This window comes from Lissotriton vulgaris, chromosome 4_1 (genome assembly GCF_964263255.1).
Source record: "Lissotriton vulgaris chromosome 4_1, aLisVul1.2, whole genome shotgun sequence".
Taxonomy (NCBI): Eukaryota; Metazoa; Chordata; class Amphibia; order Caudata; family Salamandridae; genus Lissotriton; species Lissotriton vulgaris.
Window position 1 is genome coordinate 2072435168 of NC_141691.1, and position 21083 is coordinate 2072456250.

At 47.5% G+C, this 21083-nt stretch overlaps 1 protein-coding gene across 1 annotated transcript in view; it reads left to right on the top strand.

The window, feature by feature from the left end:
• Window positions 1-21083, top strand: part of FBXL6 (F-box and leucine rich repeat protein 6) — a 169124-nt gene that overhangs the window by 74121 nt on the left and 73920 nt on the right. The window contains exons 3-4 of the mRNA XM_086966505.1: window positions 14841-14999; window positions 18341-18404. Of these exons, the coding sequence (XP_086822631.1) occupies window positions 14841-14999; window positions 18341-18404 (223 nt within the window). The remainder of the gene's footprint in view (window positions 1-14840; window positions 15000-18340; window positions 18405-21083) is intronic.

A 21083-nucleotide genomic window follows, 5' to 3' on the forward strand; every position in this document is an offset into this window, starting at 1 on the left:
TATCGGGCATTTGAAGAAGGAGGTAATCGTAAATCAAAGAGTCAGGGGTGTAAACATAAAAACATGCGTTTTGTCAAAAGCACATTAGGAGTCCAAGGCAAAACGGACAGTTATTTAAAGGGATACACTTGAAAATAAAACTGAAGAGACACAAATGTGACATGTCTTGTTGTGGTAGGATTAAGATTGCCAAATTAAATGTGTTATTTAATAGTGAGAGAAGGCTCAAAGGGAAAAAATTATTTAAATAGCACTATTTTTTTTGTTTTTATAGCGCTACGTCGTGAGCTCATGAGGTAATTTGCATATTGTTTCACTTGGTCAGTCTCCCCACTTCTTTTTAGGTCGAAGCCTAGCGTGATCTGCGCACATGCGCAGTCTCGCTGGCGAGATCTAATGATTTTGAGGAGCTTTTTGTTACGGCCTTTAAGCCCCGCCCCTCTTTCCCATTGGCCGGCGTCACCGTTTATGCTAAACGGTAGCCAGCCATTGGGAAAGAGCTTTGTGACATACTCTTTTCTCTTTTTCTGCCGTCCCACTTGGACGGACTGGCCTGACTTCCTGCTGGCGTAAAAGGTTTGTTATCTTTATGGGGCCAAACAGATGGCCCCATAAAGAAGATAATAAACCTTTTACGCCAGAAGGAAAGCTGGCGGGGGCCGTCCAAGTGGGACGGCAGAAAAACAGAAAAGTCTTGGCGAGCGCTTGTTTAACCATATAATTGCTGCTACTGATTGGGTGCATGCTTGTTTATGAAATTATAAATGTGTATTGATCATTTTTTCCCTGTCAAGTTTTTGTAATGTATTCCAGTGTGTTTTATTTATTTTTCATTGCGCTTTCTTATATTGTAATTTTATTATCCTGTCCTTTATGTAACTTCATCTCTAGATGGTATTAAGAAGCAAATCGTGTTTTTGTGTGTGTAAACGCCAGTGCCTTTTATTTTTTATTTTTATTCAAAATGTGAACTGTTTAAAGCAGAGGTCCAGAGAACGGCATCCATGGCCTGTGCCCCGGTTGAGTCACGAGGTCTGTGATTAGCGTCATGGGTGCGGTAGGGGGCACTGAGCCAGTACTGTGGTAAACGCATTAAAGAGCTACCTAAGAGAAGCGCAAGGAAGGGCATCTTAGTGATGAAATCAAAATAAAGGTCTAACAGGGCGTAGTGTTGGAGAATAAAAGGGGCTACCCTTCCAGTGATGACCTCCCGTTCCTTTGATCTCCCCCCTCGCCAGGAAGTGACGAAAGGCGGGATTGATCCTCCCTCGCGCAGAGTGAAACTCTCATGTTTGCCAAATGGAACTGGTTGGCTTTGAAATGCTGAGCGCACCCTTGGAGTAGATTGGGGTCAGCGTCGCCTCGTTGTTACCCTAACAGCACTCGCCGGCCTCACCTTGAGAAGATGCTTCCAGAGAGCCCTCCCCCAGGCCCAGGACTAAGGGCCGCTGGTGTGAATGGCTCACCCCAGGGGTGTTGTTTGAGCAGGATCCTACTATGGGCGGCATTGGGAGGAGGTGCTGGTGTTTGAGGCCTTTGTTCCCCCAGGATATCTTATGCATGTGGAGAGACTCTGCTATTTAATTACCCGGAGTGTTTTACTGCTGGGGGAGGGGCCAGCAGTAACCTGAACCTGGCCAGGTCTAACAGGACGAAACTTGGGCCTGGTGCCTGGCATGCCAGCACTTTGGTTTTCTGTCACTTGGCAGCTTGCCTCCTGCTTCCCACCTGGTGTGCTCCCATTCACGTATTTGGATTGTGTTTAGCAGTTGGCTTTAGCAGTACTTATTATACCACCGATGATTAGTTTGTGTCTGCCTGCAGAGTGAGCCGTGTTTACGGGCATTACCTGCATTGTAAACTAAAGATGGGCGCCTGATTGTCTGCAGGGTGGAATGCAGTGTTGCAACACCCTTCATTTCTCTCAAACCCAGCTGGCCTGGTAGCGCACCTCGCTGTGCTCCTTTTAATTCACTCGAGACAAAGTCTGTATTGTTGGCTGGAGGCGGCCTCCTTGAAAAGGTATCTGGAGGCCATTGGCATTCACTGCAGGCAGAGCCAAGGTGGAATCGGGCACGTGGGCACGAGTAAATCCATTACACCCACACTCTTCACTCTCTCTTTATGGAGTCACTTGAGTGTCCTGGCGTGGAGGACTGAACCAGACCACTCCGTGTTCTGTTCGGCTGCTTCCAAGCCCTGTGTGTTCTGGCCCACGTCCTGGAGCAGTGCTGGAGCTGACTTAGGACCACCGTCCTCTCCATAACCCCGTACACATACAACATCTGATGCGCTCTGGGGCATTGTGGGGCGCCACAGACCTCTTCAAGGACGCCCCATGGTGCCCTAGAGTCGGCCCTGCACCACGGGGCTTCACATCCATAGTGTGGTCCAGGCAGGCCGGGTTAGCAGCTTTCAAGGACCCTGTGATGGGGCTGTGGAAGGATGTTGTCTCAGCAGGTATTGGTGGTTGTTTGGGTGACCGCCTCGCACCAGGTAATTGCAGACACTTTCTATTTCGCGCCTTTTGTTCATTGTTTTAGGGCATTCTGGGTGTTGGAGTCTTGTGTTACTTCCATTGAACTCATTAGTCTATCAGACCTGATCCCTGGTGATTTGAGAGTGAAACGTTCAGAGATAGGGTCGGTGTCAGTAATAACCTGGAATGAGGCGGCCACCCTGTTGTCAAAGGAGAGCACGGGGAGGGGCTCTGGCGTGTCCTGGGTCTGTCGTTCAAACTGAGACCTTACCCACGGGGATGAGCACCCGAGGTGCTGCTCTGGCCTCGCTGCAGCTTCGAACGGGGATTAATGACGGGAGCGGAGTAATCCGAACTGGGGAATTCACGGCTCCGCTGATCGCGCTTTTCTGCCGAGCAGTGGAGCGAAGACCGGGGCGGTGGCAAAAAGCGACCCGGAACGGCGGAGGGTCTAAGAATAGATTCATCACTGCTGCTGTTCACAGCGTGGCCAACTCAGCCTTTCATTCTGGGGTGAATGATCAAATGAGCATCATTTTGTTGGTCACAAAACCTTGTGCAACAAGTACTTGAGTGGTTCAGTTTGTGGTGACGCTCTGCAAGCCGTCCTTTTTGGTGCTGTTAAATGGGTCCTGAGATAACTGCACTTTTGTCCAGCACCCCTCCTCTCTCCCTTTATTACTGCTGCCATTTTGCAGTTGACTGTTTTACGCTGCGGTTGTTGAGTGTTGGTGACAAAAGTGGTGGCCAAGTCAGAAGACCTACCACTAGCAGTGCACTTTTAATCCTACCCTTAAAGGCGGGAAAAGAAAATACAGAGTGGCTCGAATCGGCCCTGCAACATCAAACCTCCCCCCTTCCCACGCTGTTTAAATGGGTTGCGGGGCTCTAGTGTCCCGTTCCTTCTGAAGACCCTGTAAATGGGTCACTATTGATGATTTTGTTACCTGAGAATAAACCACAGTATAGGGAGTCCTGTTTGTGACGTGCCAAGAATAAAGCTGATCCCCTCCAAAGCCCACCGTTTGCTTAATGCTTTTAACGTGCAGCGCCTTGCTTGCCCCATGACTTGCTCTGATGCAGAGGCCTCAGCGGGGGATCTCTATCTGGGTTTGCTGTTCTCTCCAGTTACCCCTCCTACCGTCATGTCTCTCACCTTCTGCCTTGTTGGTAAACTTGTTAATGTTGGGAACTCTTTATATGCAAACATCACACATGGCTGCCCTACTACTCACTCGCTACTATCTCTCTACTACTCACTTTCTTCTAATCTCTCTATGACTCTCTACTACTCACTCTCTACTAATCTCTCTACTACTCTCTACTAATCTCTCTACTACTCACTCTCTAGTACTCACTCTCTACTACTAAGTTCAAGTTCAAGTTCAAGTTCAGGCATTTGTATAGCGCACTACTCACCCAGATGGTCTCAAGGCGCTTGAGGGAGGGTGGGTGCATTACTTATCGAATAGCCAGGTTTTTAGCTGCTTTGTGAAGGAGAGGTGGTTCTGTGTAAGGCGGAGGTGAGTGGGAAGTGAATTCCAGGTTTTGGCCGCTAAGTAGGAGAAGGATCTTCCTCCCATGGTGGATCTATGGATGCGCGGAATTGCAGCGAGTGCTTGATTGGATGATCGTAGTTGGCGGGTGGGTGTGTAGAAGGACAGTCGCGTGTTGAGGCATTCGGGTCCTAGGTCGTAGAGGGCCTTGTGTGCGTAGGGTGAGGAGACGGAACGTTATTCTCTTGTTGACGGGGAGCCAGTGGAGGTCTTTCAGGTGACCGGAAATGTGAGCTTGACGGGGATGTCCAGTATGAGTCTGGCTGAGGCGTTTTGGATGCGTTGGAGTTTTTTCTGAAGTTTTGCTGTGGTTCCGGCGTAAAGGGTATTTCCATAATCCAGTCTGCTAGTGACCAGAGCATGGGTGACTGTCTTTCTTGTTTCGGTAGGGATCCAGCGGAAGATTTTTTTGAGCATGCGAAGGATGTTGAAGCATGAAGATGAGACGGCGTTGACTTGTCTGGTCATCGAGAGGGAGGAGTCTAGGATGAAGCCCAGGTTACGTGCGTGATCTGTAGGTATGGGTGCTGTACCCAGGGCCGGTGGCCACCATGAGTCGTCCCAGGCAGAGGGGGATGATCCTAAGATGAGGAATTCTGTTTTGTCCGAGTTTAGTTTTAAACGGCTGTTCTTCATCCATTCGGCTACTTCTTTCATACCTTCGTGTAGATTGGTTTTGGCGGTGTTTGGGTCTTTGGTGAGGGAGAGGATAAGCTGGGTGTCGTCTGCGTAGGAGATGATGTTGAGGATGTGTTGTCGCGCGATGGGTGCGAGGGGACTCATGTAAATGTTGAAGAGGGTGGGACTGAGTGATGATCCTTGTGGTACGCCGCAGATGACTTCGGTGGCCTAGATTTGAATGGGGGGAGGCGGACTCTTTGGGTTCTTCCGGCGAGGAACAAGATGATCCAGTCCAAAGCTTTTCCTTGTATTCCGACGTTGCTGAGGCGTTGTATGAGGGTGCTATGACAGACTGTGTCGAAAGCGGCGGAGAGGTCAAGTAGGATGAGGGCAACTGTTTCTCCGTTGTCCAGTAGCGTTCAGATGTCGTCTGTAGAAGCAATGAGGGCGGTTTCGGTGCTGTGTTTGGCTCGGAAGCCGGACTGTGAGGGGTCGAGGGAATTGTTGGATTCGAGGAAGGCGGCGAGCTGATTATTGACGGCTTTCTCAATGACTTTGGCAGGGAATGGGAGGAGTGAGATGGGCGGTAGTTCTTAAGTTCAGAGGGGTCTGCTGTGGGTTTCCTCAGAAGGGCGCTGAGTTCGGCATGTTTCCAGCTTTCCGGGAAGGTAGTGGAATTGAAGGAACAGTTGATGACATTGCGGAGATGAGGTGCGATGATGGAGTCTGCTTTGTTGAAGATGTGGTGGGGACATGGGTCGGTTGGTGAACCTGAGTGGATGGAGTTCATAAGGCGGATAGTGTCTTCAGTAGTGATTGGGTTCCAGGCGCAAAGGTTGTGAGAGTGCTGTTTTGGTTCGGAGGTGGGTGGAGTGGACTGTTCTTTGGACTGGTTTTCAAAGCTGTTATGTATGTCGGCGATTTTGTTGTGGAAGAAAGAGGATAAAGAGTCGCAGAGGTCTTGGGAGGGAGTGATGTCGTTGGTGCCGGCAGTGGGGTTGGTAAATTCTTTGACGATGTTGAATAGTTCCTTGCTGTTGTGGGCGTTGTTGTCAAGTCGATCCTTGAATGCTGATTTCTTGGTGGATCGGATCAGTTGGTGGTGTTTGCGGGTGGCGTCCTTGAAGGTGGTCAGGTTGCAAGTGGTTGGATTTTTTTCTCCAGGTTTTCTCGAGGGTACGACATAACTTCTTGGATTTCTTAAGGTCATCGTTGAACCAGGGGGCCTTTTTGCTATCTTGTTTGATCTGGTGGTTTTTCAAGGGTGCTAATTCGTCAGCGCTGTGGGTGATCCATTGTGTGAGTTTGGTGGCAGCTTGGTTTGGGTCGGATGATATGACGGGGGGTTTTGGTTAAGCGATGTGAAGAGTTGGTCGGTGGTGATTTTGTTCCAGTTTCTTCGAGGAATAGGTTGTGGGGGGTTGTGGGTCGTGGTCTTTTTGTAGCTGAAGTGAACGCAGCTGTGATCCGTCCAATGGAGAACTGTGGCGTGATCGAATGAGATGTGTTTGCTGGAGGTGAAGATAGGGTCGAGCGTGTGTCCGGCTAAGTCGGTGGGGGTATCAACAAGTTGTTTAAGTCCGAGATTGGCCAGGTTGTCGAGAAGGGTGGTGGTGTTGCTGTCGTTTTTCTTTTCCAGGTGGAAGTTGAGGTCTCCCAGTAGAATGTAGTTCTCAGAGGTGAGGGCATGTGGGCTGATGAAGTCAATGATGTCTTCGTTGAATTGTGTGCGGGTTCCTGGAGGTCTGTAGATGAGGGTGCCTCTAAGTGTGGTCCTGGGGTCGGTGTGGATCTGGAAGTGAAGGTGTTCGGCGGACGCGAGGTTATCATCGGAGCTGGTCGTGATTCGGATGGTGTTCTTATGGGCGATGCCTCCTCCTGTTTGGTTGGTGCGGTCTTTTCAGATGATCTTGTAAGCGTTCGGGATGGCTATGGCGATGTCGGGCGCTGAGGAGGTGTTCATCCAGGTTTCTGTAAGGAAGGCGACGTCCGGTGATGTAGTGTCGAGAAGGTCCCAGAGTTCATTGGCGTGTCTGTTGACCGAGCGGGTGTTCAGCAGGATGCACTTCAGGTGGTTAGAGTTGGAGCTGTGTTTGGAGGAGGTGGATTTGGTGTGGGTCTTGATGCAGGCGAACTTGCAGGAGTAGCAGGTGAAGGGTCCATGGGTGAGTCCAAGGGCAGCTTCGCAGCATTGAGGTGTGCGTCCGGGGTTAAGGGCAAAGAGGGTAGCGGCGACATACGTTATGCGGGTGGGATGGGTTTTGCGAGGACCAGGGGGTATAGCGCTGGGCGCGCTCCAGGCACGGACGGGCGTAGACGGGCTTACCTTTGGCGCACCTTCGGCGCGCATGGGGCGCGACCGCTGCGCGCAAATGCATCTGTCATAAGTGGAGGGGGAGGGGCGAGGGAGGAGCAGCTGGGAGGCGGGAGCGGGGCGGAGAGCCGGGCAGGGAGGCACAAACAACAACAAAACACAAAATGGCAGTCAGCCCAAAAGCGATACCGGGTTGGGGCACACTATGAAGAGCAAAACGCGATGTGTATGTCAGTGGAACCGGCACAAGGCACAATCGGGCACAAAAATCCAAGATACAAGCAGTACAATTAAGCAGAGCGTTGCAGCGCGCTTTGGCAGACTAGCGCCACGATATTATGCAAATTAGCGCTCGTGAAATCGGCAAGGCAGCGCAGCACAATAGATCATGTAATTATAGCGTTATGAGTCGATCTAGCACAGCGAGGGTATGCAATAGTTAATCAATGCAGGCAGAAGTCTGGCTGTGGGCGCTACGATACCACTCAGTCTTGCAGGGCAGGGAGCAGCGTGAGGCGCGACCGCCTCCGAGGGAATCAGGGCGGTCAAAGCGATCTATTGGGAGAGCGGAGCCTGACCAATAGTGGGAGGGAGGAGCAGCTGGGAGGCGGGAGCGGGCGGAGAGACGGGCAGGGAGGCACAAACAACAACAAAACACAAAATGGCAGTCAGCCCAAAAGCGAAACCTGGTTGGGGCACACTATGAAGAGCAAAACGCGATGTGTATGTCAGTGGAACCGGCACAAGGCACAATCAGGCACAAAAATCCAAGATACAGGCAGTACAATTAAGCAGAGCGTTGCAGCGCGCTTTGGCAGACTAGCGCCACGATATTATGCAACTTAGCGGCAAGGCAGCGCAGCACAATAGATCATGAAATTATAGCATTATGAGTCGATCTAGCACAGCGAGGGTATGCAATAGTTAATCAATGCAGGCAGAAGTCTGGCTGTGGGCGCTACGATACCACTCAGTCTTGCAGGGCAGGGAGCAGCGTGAGGAGCGACCGCCTCCGAGGGAATCAGGACGGTCACTACTCACTCTCTACTACTCACTCTCTACTCTATTCTACGATTCTCTACTATGACTCTCTACTACGACTCTCTACTCCTCACTCGCTACTACTCTCTACGACTCTCTACTCCTCACTTGCTACTACTCTCTACGACTCTACTCGCTACGACTCTCTACTAATCTCTCTTCTACTCACTCGCTACTACTCTCTACTGCTCACTCTCTACTACTCACTCTACTAATCTCTCTACTACTCACACTCTACTCTACTACTCACTCTCTGCTCTACACTACTCACTCTCTACTCTACACTACTCACTCTCTACTCTACTCTCTGCTACTATTCACTCTACTACTCACTCGCTACTAATCTCTCTACTACTCACTCGCTACTACTCTCTATAACTCTCTGCTACTCACTCTCTGCTCTCTACTACTCACTCTCTGCTACGAGTCTCTACTACTCACTCTCTGCTACGACTCTCTACTACTCACTCTGCTGCGGCTCTCTGCTGCGACTCTCTGCCATAACTCTCTGCTACGACTCTCTACTCCTCACTCGCTACGACTCTCTACTACTCTCTATGACTCTACTACTCACTCTCTACTACTAAGGACGGAGAGGACAAGGGCAGTTTCCTGTTTGAGCCTATTAAGGGCGGAGAGGACAAGGTCAGTTTCCTGTTTGAGACTGGTCGGGACTAGGCCAGAAATACTGCCTAATATACATACCTCCTTTATGTATCTATATACTGTCAATGTACTTATGGATCTATATATTTATTACTTTCTTCTAATTTAGCATTTCCAATGCACTTCCCTATTTCTCAACCTATACTTCGCTCAATATATTTTCTAGCCCAACCTTCTGACTCATCTCAAACTTCTTTCTAGTACTCTTTCCAGTGCACTACCCTATCTCACATCCTATACATCTATCAATGTATCCTCTACATGCACTCTCTCATTTAACCCAAACCCCATACCACTACTATGATCCCCAAAATAACCCTTTCTAGACTCTCCCCAACACTACCCCTCATTGCATCATCTGACACCTCTTTTACTATACCGATCCCCCAAAACAAACCTTTCTAAACTCTTCCCTCTTTTCTACCCCTCCCGAACCCTTCTCAATCCAAATAACTGACTAACATATCCACCACTAAAATTACTTTGATGTTTCATCATACTAATTCAATACTAATCCTTCTGGGTTCCAGAGTAGCGTGCTACTTGCGCTTCAAAACCCCATCAGGGGTAGCAAGCGCTACATAAATACAAACCTCTTTCCCTTCACTATCCCTTCTCTACCCAAATAACTGAATAACATATCCACTATTCAAATTACTTCATATTTTACTATACTAATTTTCAACACAAATCCTTTATGGGTTCCAGAGTGGCGTGCTACTCGCCAGAATAGCACTTCAACATCCATCAGGGGTAACTAGTGCTATATGAATGCAAACCTTTCTTCCCTTTTTATCCCTCCGCGATACTTCCCACTCCAAATAACTGACTAATATCCACCACTGAAATTACTTTCATATTTCACCATACTAATTCACTACTAATCCTTTATGGGCTTCCGGAGTAGCGTGCTTCAACACCCCATCAGGGGTAACAAGCGCTATATAAATGCAAACCTTTTTTCCTCCTCTATCCTTCTGCTATCATTCCAAATCCAAATAACTGACTAACCTATACACCACTTAAAATATACTTGCATGTTTCACTATACTAATTCAACACTAATCCTCTATAGGTCCCGGAGTAGTGTGCTACTCGTCGAAAAAGCGCTTTGACGCCTCGTCAGGGGTAGTAAGCGCTATATAAATGCAATTACAATACAATACAATACATGTGGTTTCAATTATTGCACTTGTGTCTGGGCACGATAATTGAAACCACATGGCCGCGTTGCGGATAATCGACACCGATAGGCCATGGACGGAGCAATGCGCCCACCTTTGGCCAATTGCGTGCTGTCTTTGTTAAAAAGACGCACGCAAAGGCCAATAGCGTGGGCCAAAAGGAAAAGCCCACGCACGAGCAATTCCTAGGCTAGTTTTCAAAACCCCTACAAGAAGTCTCGCTGCGCACTGCAACGCTAGGGGCAAGACCTAAAAAGGCAATGACAAGATCGGCTAAAAAAAAATGCAAATTATGTGGGTGCTAAAACACAGCCATGATGTTGACTATTTTTAATTGGAAATGTTTTGAACGAAAAGGCACTTTAAATCTAATTCCACCCTTTGGAGTTTTTGCAATCTTGATAATAATCCTTGAGGTATATTCAATTCCTTTAATTTCTACCAGAGTATGTTACTGTTGACCAAATCAAATTCCATGTCAAAGTTGACAAAACGGGTTGCCTTTATCTCTGACTTTTGTGCAGTTATCCAAAAACTAAAGCAAGGGTCTCCAACAGGTCGATCGCAAGCTACCGGTAGATCGCCGACCCTCTGAGAGTAGCTTGCGCTGGTATTTAATTATTGAGACGTCATTTACAATATTATTTTGTATCCCGTCATTTTCTTTCACAAGTATCAGCCCTTTTTCACAATTAATCAGCCCTTGCCCACCCTCACACAAACCAGCTGCTCTGATTGGCAGTAGTGAGCTTAGCTGGTGCGGGCCGGGCTGAAGAACGTGACGTTTTTCCTCCTAGTCACGCACTACCTGCCTTTACCAGGCTGGCACCACGCTTCGCATCATCCTCCACTGACAGGCCTCCCGGAGCAGCTGTGAGGTAAGAGGGGCCCCTGCCCTTGAATGAGCCGAGTCACTGGCTAAAAAGCACTCAGTGTTTGCAAGGCCTTTTGATTTTAGCGTTGTCTGCCACTGCACTTTAGATCTGCCTTCAGTAATAAGGCGCAGTGGCAGGCAACGTTAACATTTAAAGTCCTTTCAGGCACTGGACCGATATTGCGGTGGGAGATTCTGGTCTGCACTAATCCGCTTTCACTGCCTTTACCACGCTTTCATTTGCCTTCTTGTAGTAGTCAGTGAAGGCGGATTATTCTGTGAAAGTGCATGCAAGCACCTTTGATTTTAACATTGGCTGCCACCGTGCTTTACATATGCATTGGGAATAAAGTGCGGTGGCAACCAAAGTTAACATCATAGGTCCTTGCAGGCACTCTACCACTGTGGCAGCCAACGTTAAGTGCTTGCCTGCACTTAACACCTTCAAATTCATGCAAAGGCAAATATATAGCGCGGCGTAGTAATCAGTGAAAGCCTTTCACTGATTACTACACCGCGCTATATATTTGCCTTTTTCCGGCTGTGACAGCTCTTAGCAGGCCTGGTTGGCATGCACGGACCTTTGATTTAACATCGGCTGCCACCACGCTTACATTTGGCGTAACCGACAGTAATAAAGCACAGCGGCATCGACGTTCAAATTAAAGGTCCTTGCATGCACTGTGCAGCCGCCGCACTTTACATCTTCGGTGGCAGCCAACACATAAAATCCAAGGTGATTGCCTGCACTGAACTGCTTTCACGGTCATGCAAAGACCAATATATAGCACAGTGTAGCAATCAGTGAAAGGATTTCATTGATTACTGCACTGCGCTATATATTGGTCTTTGCATGTCTGTGAAAGCAGTTCAGACTCAGAGCATGCGAGGACCTTTGATTTTAACACCGGCCGCCACCCTGCTTAACATTTACCTTAAAAGTAATAAAGCACAGCGGCAGCTGACATTCAAATGAAAAGTCCTTACATGTACTGTGCTGCAGCTAGGGCGCTGCGACCTGTGCCACAGGGTGCTAAGGTTGACTTCATGTGGGGGCGCCAATATAAATATAGGAAACACCTGCTACTGCTTTCCTGGCCTCCAACAAACCTCTGCCAACAATAAAAATGTCAAACTGGGTGATGAATGTACTTCTTGGAAAAAGAGAGAGAGATCGTTTGTATAATTTGTAAACTTACAATACAAAGAGGTTTTTACTAACTGAAAGGTAGCACAGAGGGTTAATATGCCTGCTGCTAAGAAGGTGCAGATTGTTGCTAGCTAGCTCTTTATGAGTTAAAATACTAATATAGAACAGTGAGCAAGTAACTTATCAAAGAGCTGCGTGAAAACTACAAGGTATAGGCTGGCTGGCCTGGGCTGGGCCAGTATGATTTCCCCCAGTTGTTGCAAAGTAGGTTCATTTGGTTGGAAATCAATTCCTATTAGAATCCCCCAACCGTGTTGTTAAGAGTTAGGGGGGTTTTAAAAAATTCTATGCTTCTGCCTCTCCTGACCAAGCACTCTTAAACTATCCTGCCTACTAGTATGGGTGACTTGAGACTCCTATTGTACCTTCGTGTCCTCTGTCTTATGTTACATTTCACTGATTGATTGTCTCTGTGTGAATCTGTGACATGTAAAGTGTTCTGGCCCATACACTGGTTTGTAGGAGTGGCGCTATAAAACTAATTCAAATAAATGTATCTGAGAGAGAGCGGTTATGAAGGTTTGAGAGGCAATGTTAAAGGATGGTTATGAAGGAATCCGTAGTGGAGGTGATCACTTGGGGTGTCAACAAGCATTGACACACTGGGCTGGGCTAAAGCCGGCCCGGATACCGTGTTTTACATCTTCCTGCCTTCAATAAAGCACGGAGGCAGCCAGCACAAGAATCCAAGGTGCTTGCCTGCACTAAACTGCTTTCACCTTTGCATGACCGTGAAAGCAGTTCAGAGCATGCAAGGATCTTGGATTCTAACGTCCAATGCCACCACGCTTAACATCCTCATTCAATAGTAATGCCTTTCCTGTATGTTTGTTAATTGAGCTGCATTACAATGCTATTCATTGAAAGCTATTACAGCTATTAATTGAAAGGTCTTGGTTTTGAAGCTATTAATTATAAGGTTTTGAAGCGTCTTGACAACATAAATCCAAAGTCATTCCTTTCAGTGTTTCTAGACAGGAACTCTTAAGTATTTTGTTCAAACCACAGTATGGGGTCTGAAGAAATTAGGCTTAAAATCAATGAAATTGGGCGTGTGGGGGTCTCGCGGAAAAATGTGCGAGTGGCTTGGGGTTTAGTAGCTCACGACGATTTTCACTGACCAGAAGTAGCTCTCACTACACAAAAGGTTGGAGACCCCTATGGTCCACGATTGAATGACTTGCTTTAAACCTACCTTGCTCAATGAAACTCATGAGCCTCAATCCAATCTTTCACAGGTTGGGGTATTATCTTTGCATAAACTTTTCACACTATCTATAATGCTTACAAATCAATATTTTGAGGGGCAGGTGGTTCGTCTTTGTTAAAAATTGGCTTTATGAATGCCCCTTTCACTTTAAGCACTTCTCATGCTTAACCCCTTCGATGCTCATGACGAGCTCGTCATGAGGTACACCTCTCGTACGCTCATGACGAGCTGAGCTTGTCATGAATAATGGGGAAAATCAAATGTCAGCACAGGAGGGAAATTACTGCAGCAATGATGGTGTTAAATAAAAGATCAAAAATTCTAACCCACCAGTCACCCTTAGATTAAATTATAATTGCTGGTAGATCGTCTGGGCCATGTTTTTTCACTTACATTGTGTGCTACGAGCAGAGACCTGCTTTGTCCAGCCAGAAAGCTGATGACCGCAAGTCTATGGTTTGATTTCCAGTATCTCGCTTGTTGGGTACAGTTTTTCACGCTCTGGTTCACCCAGTGTGCTGTTTCTACCATACATGCCCTGCAATGATTGTCGGTTTTACGTTGGTCTCCATCCCCATAGATGGGACCTTGGGCGTCCTCTCCATACAGGTAGAATGCAAAGCACAACTTGCTTACGTGGCCAGGTGAAACAACATGAGAAATAAGTCAGACCAGGGGCTCCACCACATGTCGGGTTGTAAAGGCCAGCTTAAAGGAGAGATAGGAAACCCAGCTTCAGCATTAGCCACATTTTATCGTCTTTGTTTGTCCTATGCTTTACCCACTTTTTTACCTGTAATTTGGTTTCTTGCTGTCTTATTCATTGTGATGCTTGTCCCTTGCACACTAATACCTCATTGTACAGTAGCAAACTATAAAACCATGAAATAAACTAATAAACCATGGTTGCGTTCTGTCTGACGAGTAGAATTGTATTCATTCATGTGCCCTACTCGTCTTGGGTACACAGCAATACAATGCAGTTCCCTAGATTCCTGCTGGTTGTAGCCATGTTAAATCTTTTTGGGCTCTCCGGTGTAGGTGGCTGGCAGCAGGCTTGGCAGTAGAAACACTCCTGTACTACCCTTTGCCTTCCTACATGTTTGATCTTGTCCCAAGCTTGACAAAAATATTGCATCTGCAAAGGCACTAGTCATGCGATTGACTGGAAGGAGCCCAGGATGTGCCAGAAATGCTTGTTCCTGGAGGGGATATTGTGATCAGCTGATGGTTAGTGAATGCAGAAAGAGAGAGCGTTAGTGTGCCTGAGATTTCACAGAGAGAACAAACATTACATGCCAGTGTTCTCATGAAGCACAATGGCGTCATTGGCGTTACGGAGGTTTGCAGACATTATCTATCCCTACTGCCAGAAGGGACTGGCCTCAATGGTAATGTACCTTGATTATCTGTCAATGATTCCCTGGTTTTGGCTGGAAAGGTTTGTGTTGGTGATGTATATGCATAGTTATGTCTGGTAGTTTTGTGTTTGTTTTATTTAAAGATGAGTGAATCTATAGCTTGAGTGGTGCGGTAAATGGGAGCGGGGAGGGTGGTTGGTGTCCCTTGCCTGGAATGAGTTGATCCCATTGGATGAGGCCCATTGCTCTGCTGGGGGCCATTTGGTATGCAGTAGCTTAAAACTCATGATCCCCAATGCAGTAACCTCTCTGCGTTCTCCACAGGGTAGCCCGTGTGTGCCGACTGTGGCAAGGTGCTGCTGCAAACCCCATACTCTGGCAGAAAGTGTCCATGAGCTTCTGCTGGACGGTGCCCCAGAAGAAACTGCAGGAGCAGAACCAGAGGAAAGCCCTGGCCACGGTGCAGTGGCTGGCCGAGAACAGGTGGGCTTGTTGTGCATGATAGAGAGACTGATGGGAGGTGGTGGTAGTGCCATGGGCTCTCTATGGCCAAGGAGATAGGAGGGTGTTGGGAAGGAGGATGATAGGTAATGGGAGGATAGTGATCGTACAGTGGCTAGTGGGCTGTGTGCGCACAGGAGGGAGGGTGAAGGAAAAGAGTGCTGGAGCAATGGCAGGTGGGCTCTTCTGGGCGCTGAGGGCAGTGGGTGCTAGGTTCTATGCTTGTGTGGATGGAGGATGATGGTAGGGATGTGGCAGTAAAGTTTGGTGTTAACAGGGAAAGAGGATGATGGGAAGGCAGTGGAAGGTGTTAGTGTGGATGGAGGGTGATGGGAGGGCTGTGGCAGTAAAGTTTGCTGTTCACAGGGAAAGAGGATGATGGGAGGGCAGTGGAAGGTGTTAGTGTGGATGGAGGGTGATGGGAGGGCTGTGGCAGTAAAGTTTGGTGTTCACAGGGAAAGAGGATGATGGGAGGGCAGTGGAAGGCGTTTGTGTGGATGGAGGGTGATGGGAGGGCTGTGGCAGTAAAGTTTGGTGTTCACAGGGAAAGAGGATGATGGGAGGGCAGTGGAAGGTGTTAGTGTGGATGGAGGGTGATGGGAGGGCTGCGGCAGTAAAGGTTGGTGTTCACAGGGAAAGAGGATGATGGGAGGGCAGTGGAAGGTGTTAGTGTGGATGGAGGGTGATGGGAGAGCTGTGGCAGTAAAGTTTGGTGTTCACAGGCAAAGAGGATGATGGGAGGGCAGTGGAAGGTGTTAGTGTGGATGGAGGGTGATGGGAGGGCTGTGGCAGTAAAGTTTGGTGTTCACAGGGAAAGAGGATGATGGGAGGGCAGTGGAAGGCGTTTGTGTGGATGGAGGGTGATGGGAGGGCTGTGGCAGTAAAGTTTGGTGTTCACAGGGAAAGAGGATGATGGGAGGGCAGTGGAAGGTGATAGTGTGGATGAAGGGTGATGGGAGGGCTGTGGCAGTAAAGTTTGGTGTTCACAGGGAAAGAGGATGATGGGAGGGCAGTGGAAGGTGTTAGTGTGGATGGAGGGTGATGGGATGGCTGAGGCAGTAAAGCTTGGACGGTGTTGGTGTGGCTGGTGGATGATGTAAGGATGCTGGCACGATGGGAGGGTAATAGAATGCACTCAGTCACTCTCATGCGGGGGAGGATACAGGGTGCTGCCTTACCACAATCAGCACTTGTCCTGTGGTAGGAAATGTAGTGCATGCTTATGAGAACTTTCAAAGATTGGAATTGTGGACATTTAACATAAAAATGTACTTCGTTTGTTTTTACTCGCCACTTTCTATGCAGCATCCATGCCTGTGCATACTCCACTTAGACATTTGGGACAAGAAACTTTTTTTCACTTTTAATAGTTCTTTTTTACTAATTGTTGACTTTATGTTCACTCAGAGAAATACTGCTACTCTTTATACTGCCATGGAGTTAAAATATCCGTAGCTGGTGCCTAGAAGCAAACTGATTTGTATGGTTCGATTAAACAACAAATAAACCTGCTCCTTCCTGACTCACAGCACGGCTTGAGGAGGTCATGGAGCTCAACGTTGTGCATCATTCGGTGCCTAGGGTTGGACTATCATCTCATTGATTCTGGTCTGTACTCTCTCTGGCTCTAATACAGACTCCATGGACAGCTGTTCACATTGCTTCAAATCGTTGTACTGTGCACCCGACTGTAAATCAGTCCTTCGGGACTTCTATTGCAAATGTGGCGAACACCCACAGAGTCCATCTTTGCTGTTCTTTCAAGCTTTTGCATTGTATTTCCTAAATGCGCACAAACACTAACGAGACTTTAAGAGGTGCACTTGAATTGGCAAATGTCATAGAACATCACCATATTTGGGGGTTGTTTAGGGATCTAGATTTCTTCACATTGAAAATTGTTTACCCTGTGGAGATTAAACATGTGGAAACCTGGAACCGTACCCTGTAGCTTATCTGTCCTGTAGACAGACAGCAGACACAGAGTTATAGCTATCAAATGTATGCAGCAGCAACGTATAAAAGTTGTAGTTCTCTCTTTAGTTCACTAGGACCTTTGAAGACCCGGAAGATTGTGGAAACCTACACAAGGCAAATCTTCATGGTTGCATAGATGTCTGTATATTTATATTTTCTCCCTAAACATGTAAACTAAGATCAGCACTAGTGAAAGCCCCCGGCCCAAGCAACCCAAAGTCTACTTCCTGTACCTTCTGTTCTTCTCCCTCCTTTCCCTAGGGTTTGAGCAATGCCGCTCTCCTCCTTCTTTTATAAGATGCTGTGTATTATGAGAGTGAACATTCACCTGCAATAGCGGACCATGAGGTCTCGCTATTATTGACAGATACAGATGTTTGCCGTTACCCAGTCCACTGTTGCTCATTTTAGAGACCGAAGAATAAGGTTGAAGGCTCAGTGGAAACATAAAGACTGACCATTGGGCCAAACACAGAATCCTGGAGCAGATGTACTAGTCCTCTACTTCCCATACTGGGCTTTCCTTATACCCCTCTCCTTCCCTCCTTTTCACTCTTCATCATCCATTCTTCCCCATCATCCATGCCAACTTTAGTCTTTTCTTTCCTGTCGTTTCCACTCTTCTCCCCTCAGTTATCCTAATTTTCCTCTTTCTTCCTACCTTTCTTCCTTCGATCGCCAACATCCCCCAACTCAAACCTTTCTTCTCCCTTGCAGATATCCCACCCCCTCCCTGTGCAGTGCCCAGATCCTTCACCTTCTTCACTACTAAACTTTAGAATTCACTAACGCCCATCCTACGACTTGCTCCCTCTGAAAGGATTTTCAGGAAAGCCTCAAAGACAACCTGTTCAGTGCATGGGTTTGGCATCTAGTGTCATACATCTGTTTGCTAGGCAGCCCTGCTGCTACCGCTGGGACGCTCCGTCTGGAGTAGCCGTGTGCTCTACAAATGACATTGTATTGTAGTGTATTGTTACACCTTGATAGGGCTCTATAGGACCTTAAATCCTTGTGATCTTTGTCTGGTTGGGAGACCTTAGTAAGAACAACTTCCCACAGTGTCAGTGATAGCCTCACCATTGTTCGATGTGCAGTTTATAACTCTTCAGTTTTTTTTATAAGCAGATCACTGTATCTCTACTGCCTGGTGTCTTGGTTCATTGGTTTCTGCTCTCTCAGGTGGCTATATTATCCGGTTACTGGCCTCTGCAGTATCTAACTTCTCCTCTCTGATCCCGTAGCCCACCTGCTCGAGCTTTACCGCTGCTCTCTCAATCCGCTCTCTCAATCCACTCTCAACCAGCGCTGCGTTTACATTGACATGACACCTTTTCTTGTCGCAGGTTTTCTCTCCTGCAGGAGTTTGCTCTGCATCACTGGAAGAATCACGTGCCGCAGGTCGTACAGGTGAGATGGACTGCGAGAAGAGGGTGGTGGTGGCTTGTCCAGAGCTGAATGGGTGGAGTGAAAGGTGGCAGACAGGGAGAGTGGCTCATTTCACCTCTGCAGAGTCTGTGGTCAGTGTGTGACTCCATTGGCATAGAGAGGTCGCTGCTGCTGGCCGGGTGGTGTGCATTGTGGTGCCTAATGAAGAAGATAGATCATTTCTGGTTTGATAGAATATCAAATATTTTCATTTGAGAGGATTCTTATTATCCATAAGCCTCTGTACATTACAAAGCCTCATGCTCCTAGTCTGCAATCTGAAACCCCCACAAGATTTCGTAAAAGCATGGATGCTGGAGGACAACAAACACCAGATTACCTGCTCTGGGAAAATTTTGTTCACAGTGCTTTCACCCGCCCACGCCACATCACGTACAAGATTCAGTGGGTGGGTTAGGCATGTTTTACTCTACGAATGGAACACCATTTTGGGAGTTCTTTTGTTGCTTTTTTCTCTAGTACACTAAGACACTATAAAGGCACCTCATAGCTCGAAGTGGGCAGAGGAGCAAAGAAGGAGAGCAGTGAGAAGCAATGAGGAAGAATATTTGCTCTGTGAGCATCTAACTGGACAGAGGAAGAGTTGACAATGGTGTTGTTGACCTGGGTACCTGGAAGGCATGTAGGGACGGCCCTGGAGTGATATAAAGAAGGGAGAGGAGAAGAGCTCAGGTGGGAAGTGAGGGCTGGCTGATATCAGATGAGCTGTGAGTTCTCTCACATTTGCTTGAGGTACTTCAAGGACAGAAGAATCCAGTTTTGCCTTGGCGGGGTGGCCTTAGCACTTGCCTTTCCTAGTGTACTGGGGCTGTGTAGTGGCTTTTAGGGTTTAAGACCCCACCCTAGGTAGTCTGGTTGACTGGTCTGGACCTGATGAGGTTTGAAGCTTGAGTTGATTAGAGCTTCGGCGCAACTCTGTAAGGTGTGAAAGATTGGGGGGCGGGTGCTCACAACCTTTGGCATTTTAATCCAGGGATTTCAGGGCAAACAGCAGAAGGCTGACTTTACAGTACTTAAACTTTATGACTGCTGGGTTCCTGACAAAAAGAACATAGTTGAAAAGGACATTGGTATGGGCTTATTAACGTTATGGGACCTGGGACTGCCCTTATGTAATATGTGGGCCATAGGATGGAAACCTATGATTTGTGATTGTTTGCATTTGGAGACTTCAGCAAAAGAATTTGATCCCCTGGCAGATATTGTGGGTGGGGGGTTTTGTGTTTGTATTGCATGGGAGTGCTTCTGTTGCAGAATTTGCTGCTGCAGGACACATGCTGTGCATGCTGCTGCCAAAGAGTGTTGATTTGTGGATGTTGCAAGTTGTTTTTCTTCCAAGATGAGCTTTCAAAGTGACTCATGATTTCAATTCCGAAAACCACAATGCTCCAGGACATTGAACTCCACCTAGATTGTTTGTTTCCGCCATCGTGTTCAGACGTTTCTAAAAGACTCACAAAACGGTTGTGCTACTGAAGCTTAGTACTTGCAACCCGTGCAAAGTTAAATGTGAGACATTGGTCCCAAGTAAGTGGGCAGTGGGATGATCTGGTGTTGAGGCGAGTATTCAACACAAATTGCAATGGTCGAACAACTGGTTACTGGGCAGGTTGTTCCTTGACCCCCAACCACAAGTCACCATCAACACGGACACCTCTCTCGAGCTGGGGAGCACGTATGAACCAGCTGACGATGTAGGGCTTCCTTGGTAGCAATGCCTACACATTCATGTTCTGACGGTGATGGCAGTTCAGATGGTGCTGTAAACATTTCACAGCCTAATTCTCATTAAGACAGTACCTATTCACACACATAACATGACTACAATGTACTAACAAAAGGAAGAGAGGACACACTTGCCACAATTTTACACAATAGCGCAGAGAGCCTGACAATAGATCATGTTTCTGGGTTCTTTTCATAATGCAACATCTCCCAGGATGGACAACACCTTTTGGGACCTGCTCAGCGAGGGAGCACATCAACAAACACATGAATGGAAAATCAGCAACCAGTTGCTTCCACAATATTTCCCCAATTGCAGAAACACCCCAGCAGCTTTCCGAAATGCTGGAACACAAAATGCCAAAGTTACGTCTTCAGGTACCCACCCCCACAGTCCATGGGCAAAGCACCGTAGATGAACTGGTCTGGAATATTTGCTCATGCTTTCTTCTCTCTGTCACTGATCCTAGAAGTGGTCAGAAAGATGAGTCAGACACCAGTGAGGTTAATCCTCATAGCAGCCGTGGTACTCACTAGTTCTGGGAATGCTCGTATAACGCCAATTAAAAGCTAATTCTATGCCCAGACCTTCTTGCAGAACATCTGTGTCAGATGCAACATCCTAACCTCAGGACCCTGAATTTGCGATTTGGCACCTGAGATCTCAGGGTTTGCTGCCTACGTCCTGAGGTGTGCATTGAACTTTTAAGGAAGCCTGAAAGCCCACGACAAAGGCATGTTATGTGGCTAAATGGAAATGATTTCTCCATTATTGTAGAAATCTCCATACACAGCCCTTAAAAGCTACAGTGGAAAGCTTGCTATGATATTTGCAGCATTTACACAAAGTAGAACCAGCATATTTGTTTATGTACATCGCCGCTATAGCAGATTACTCACAAAACCAAGCTTGCC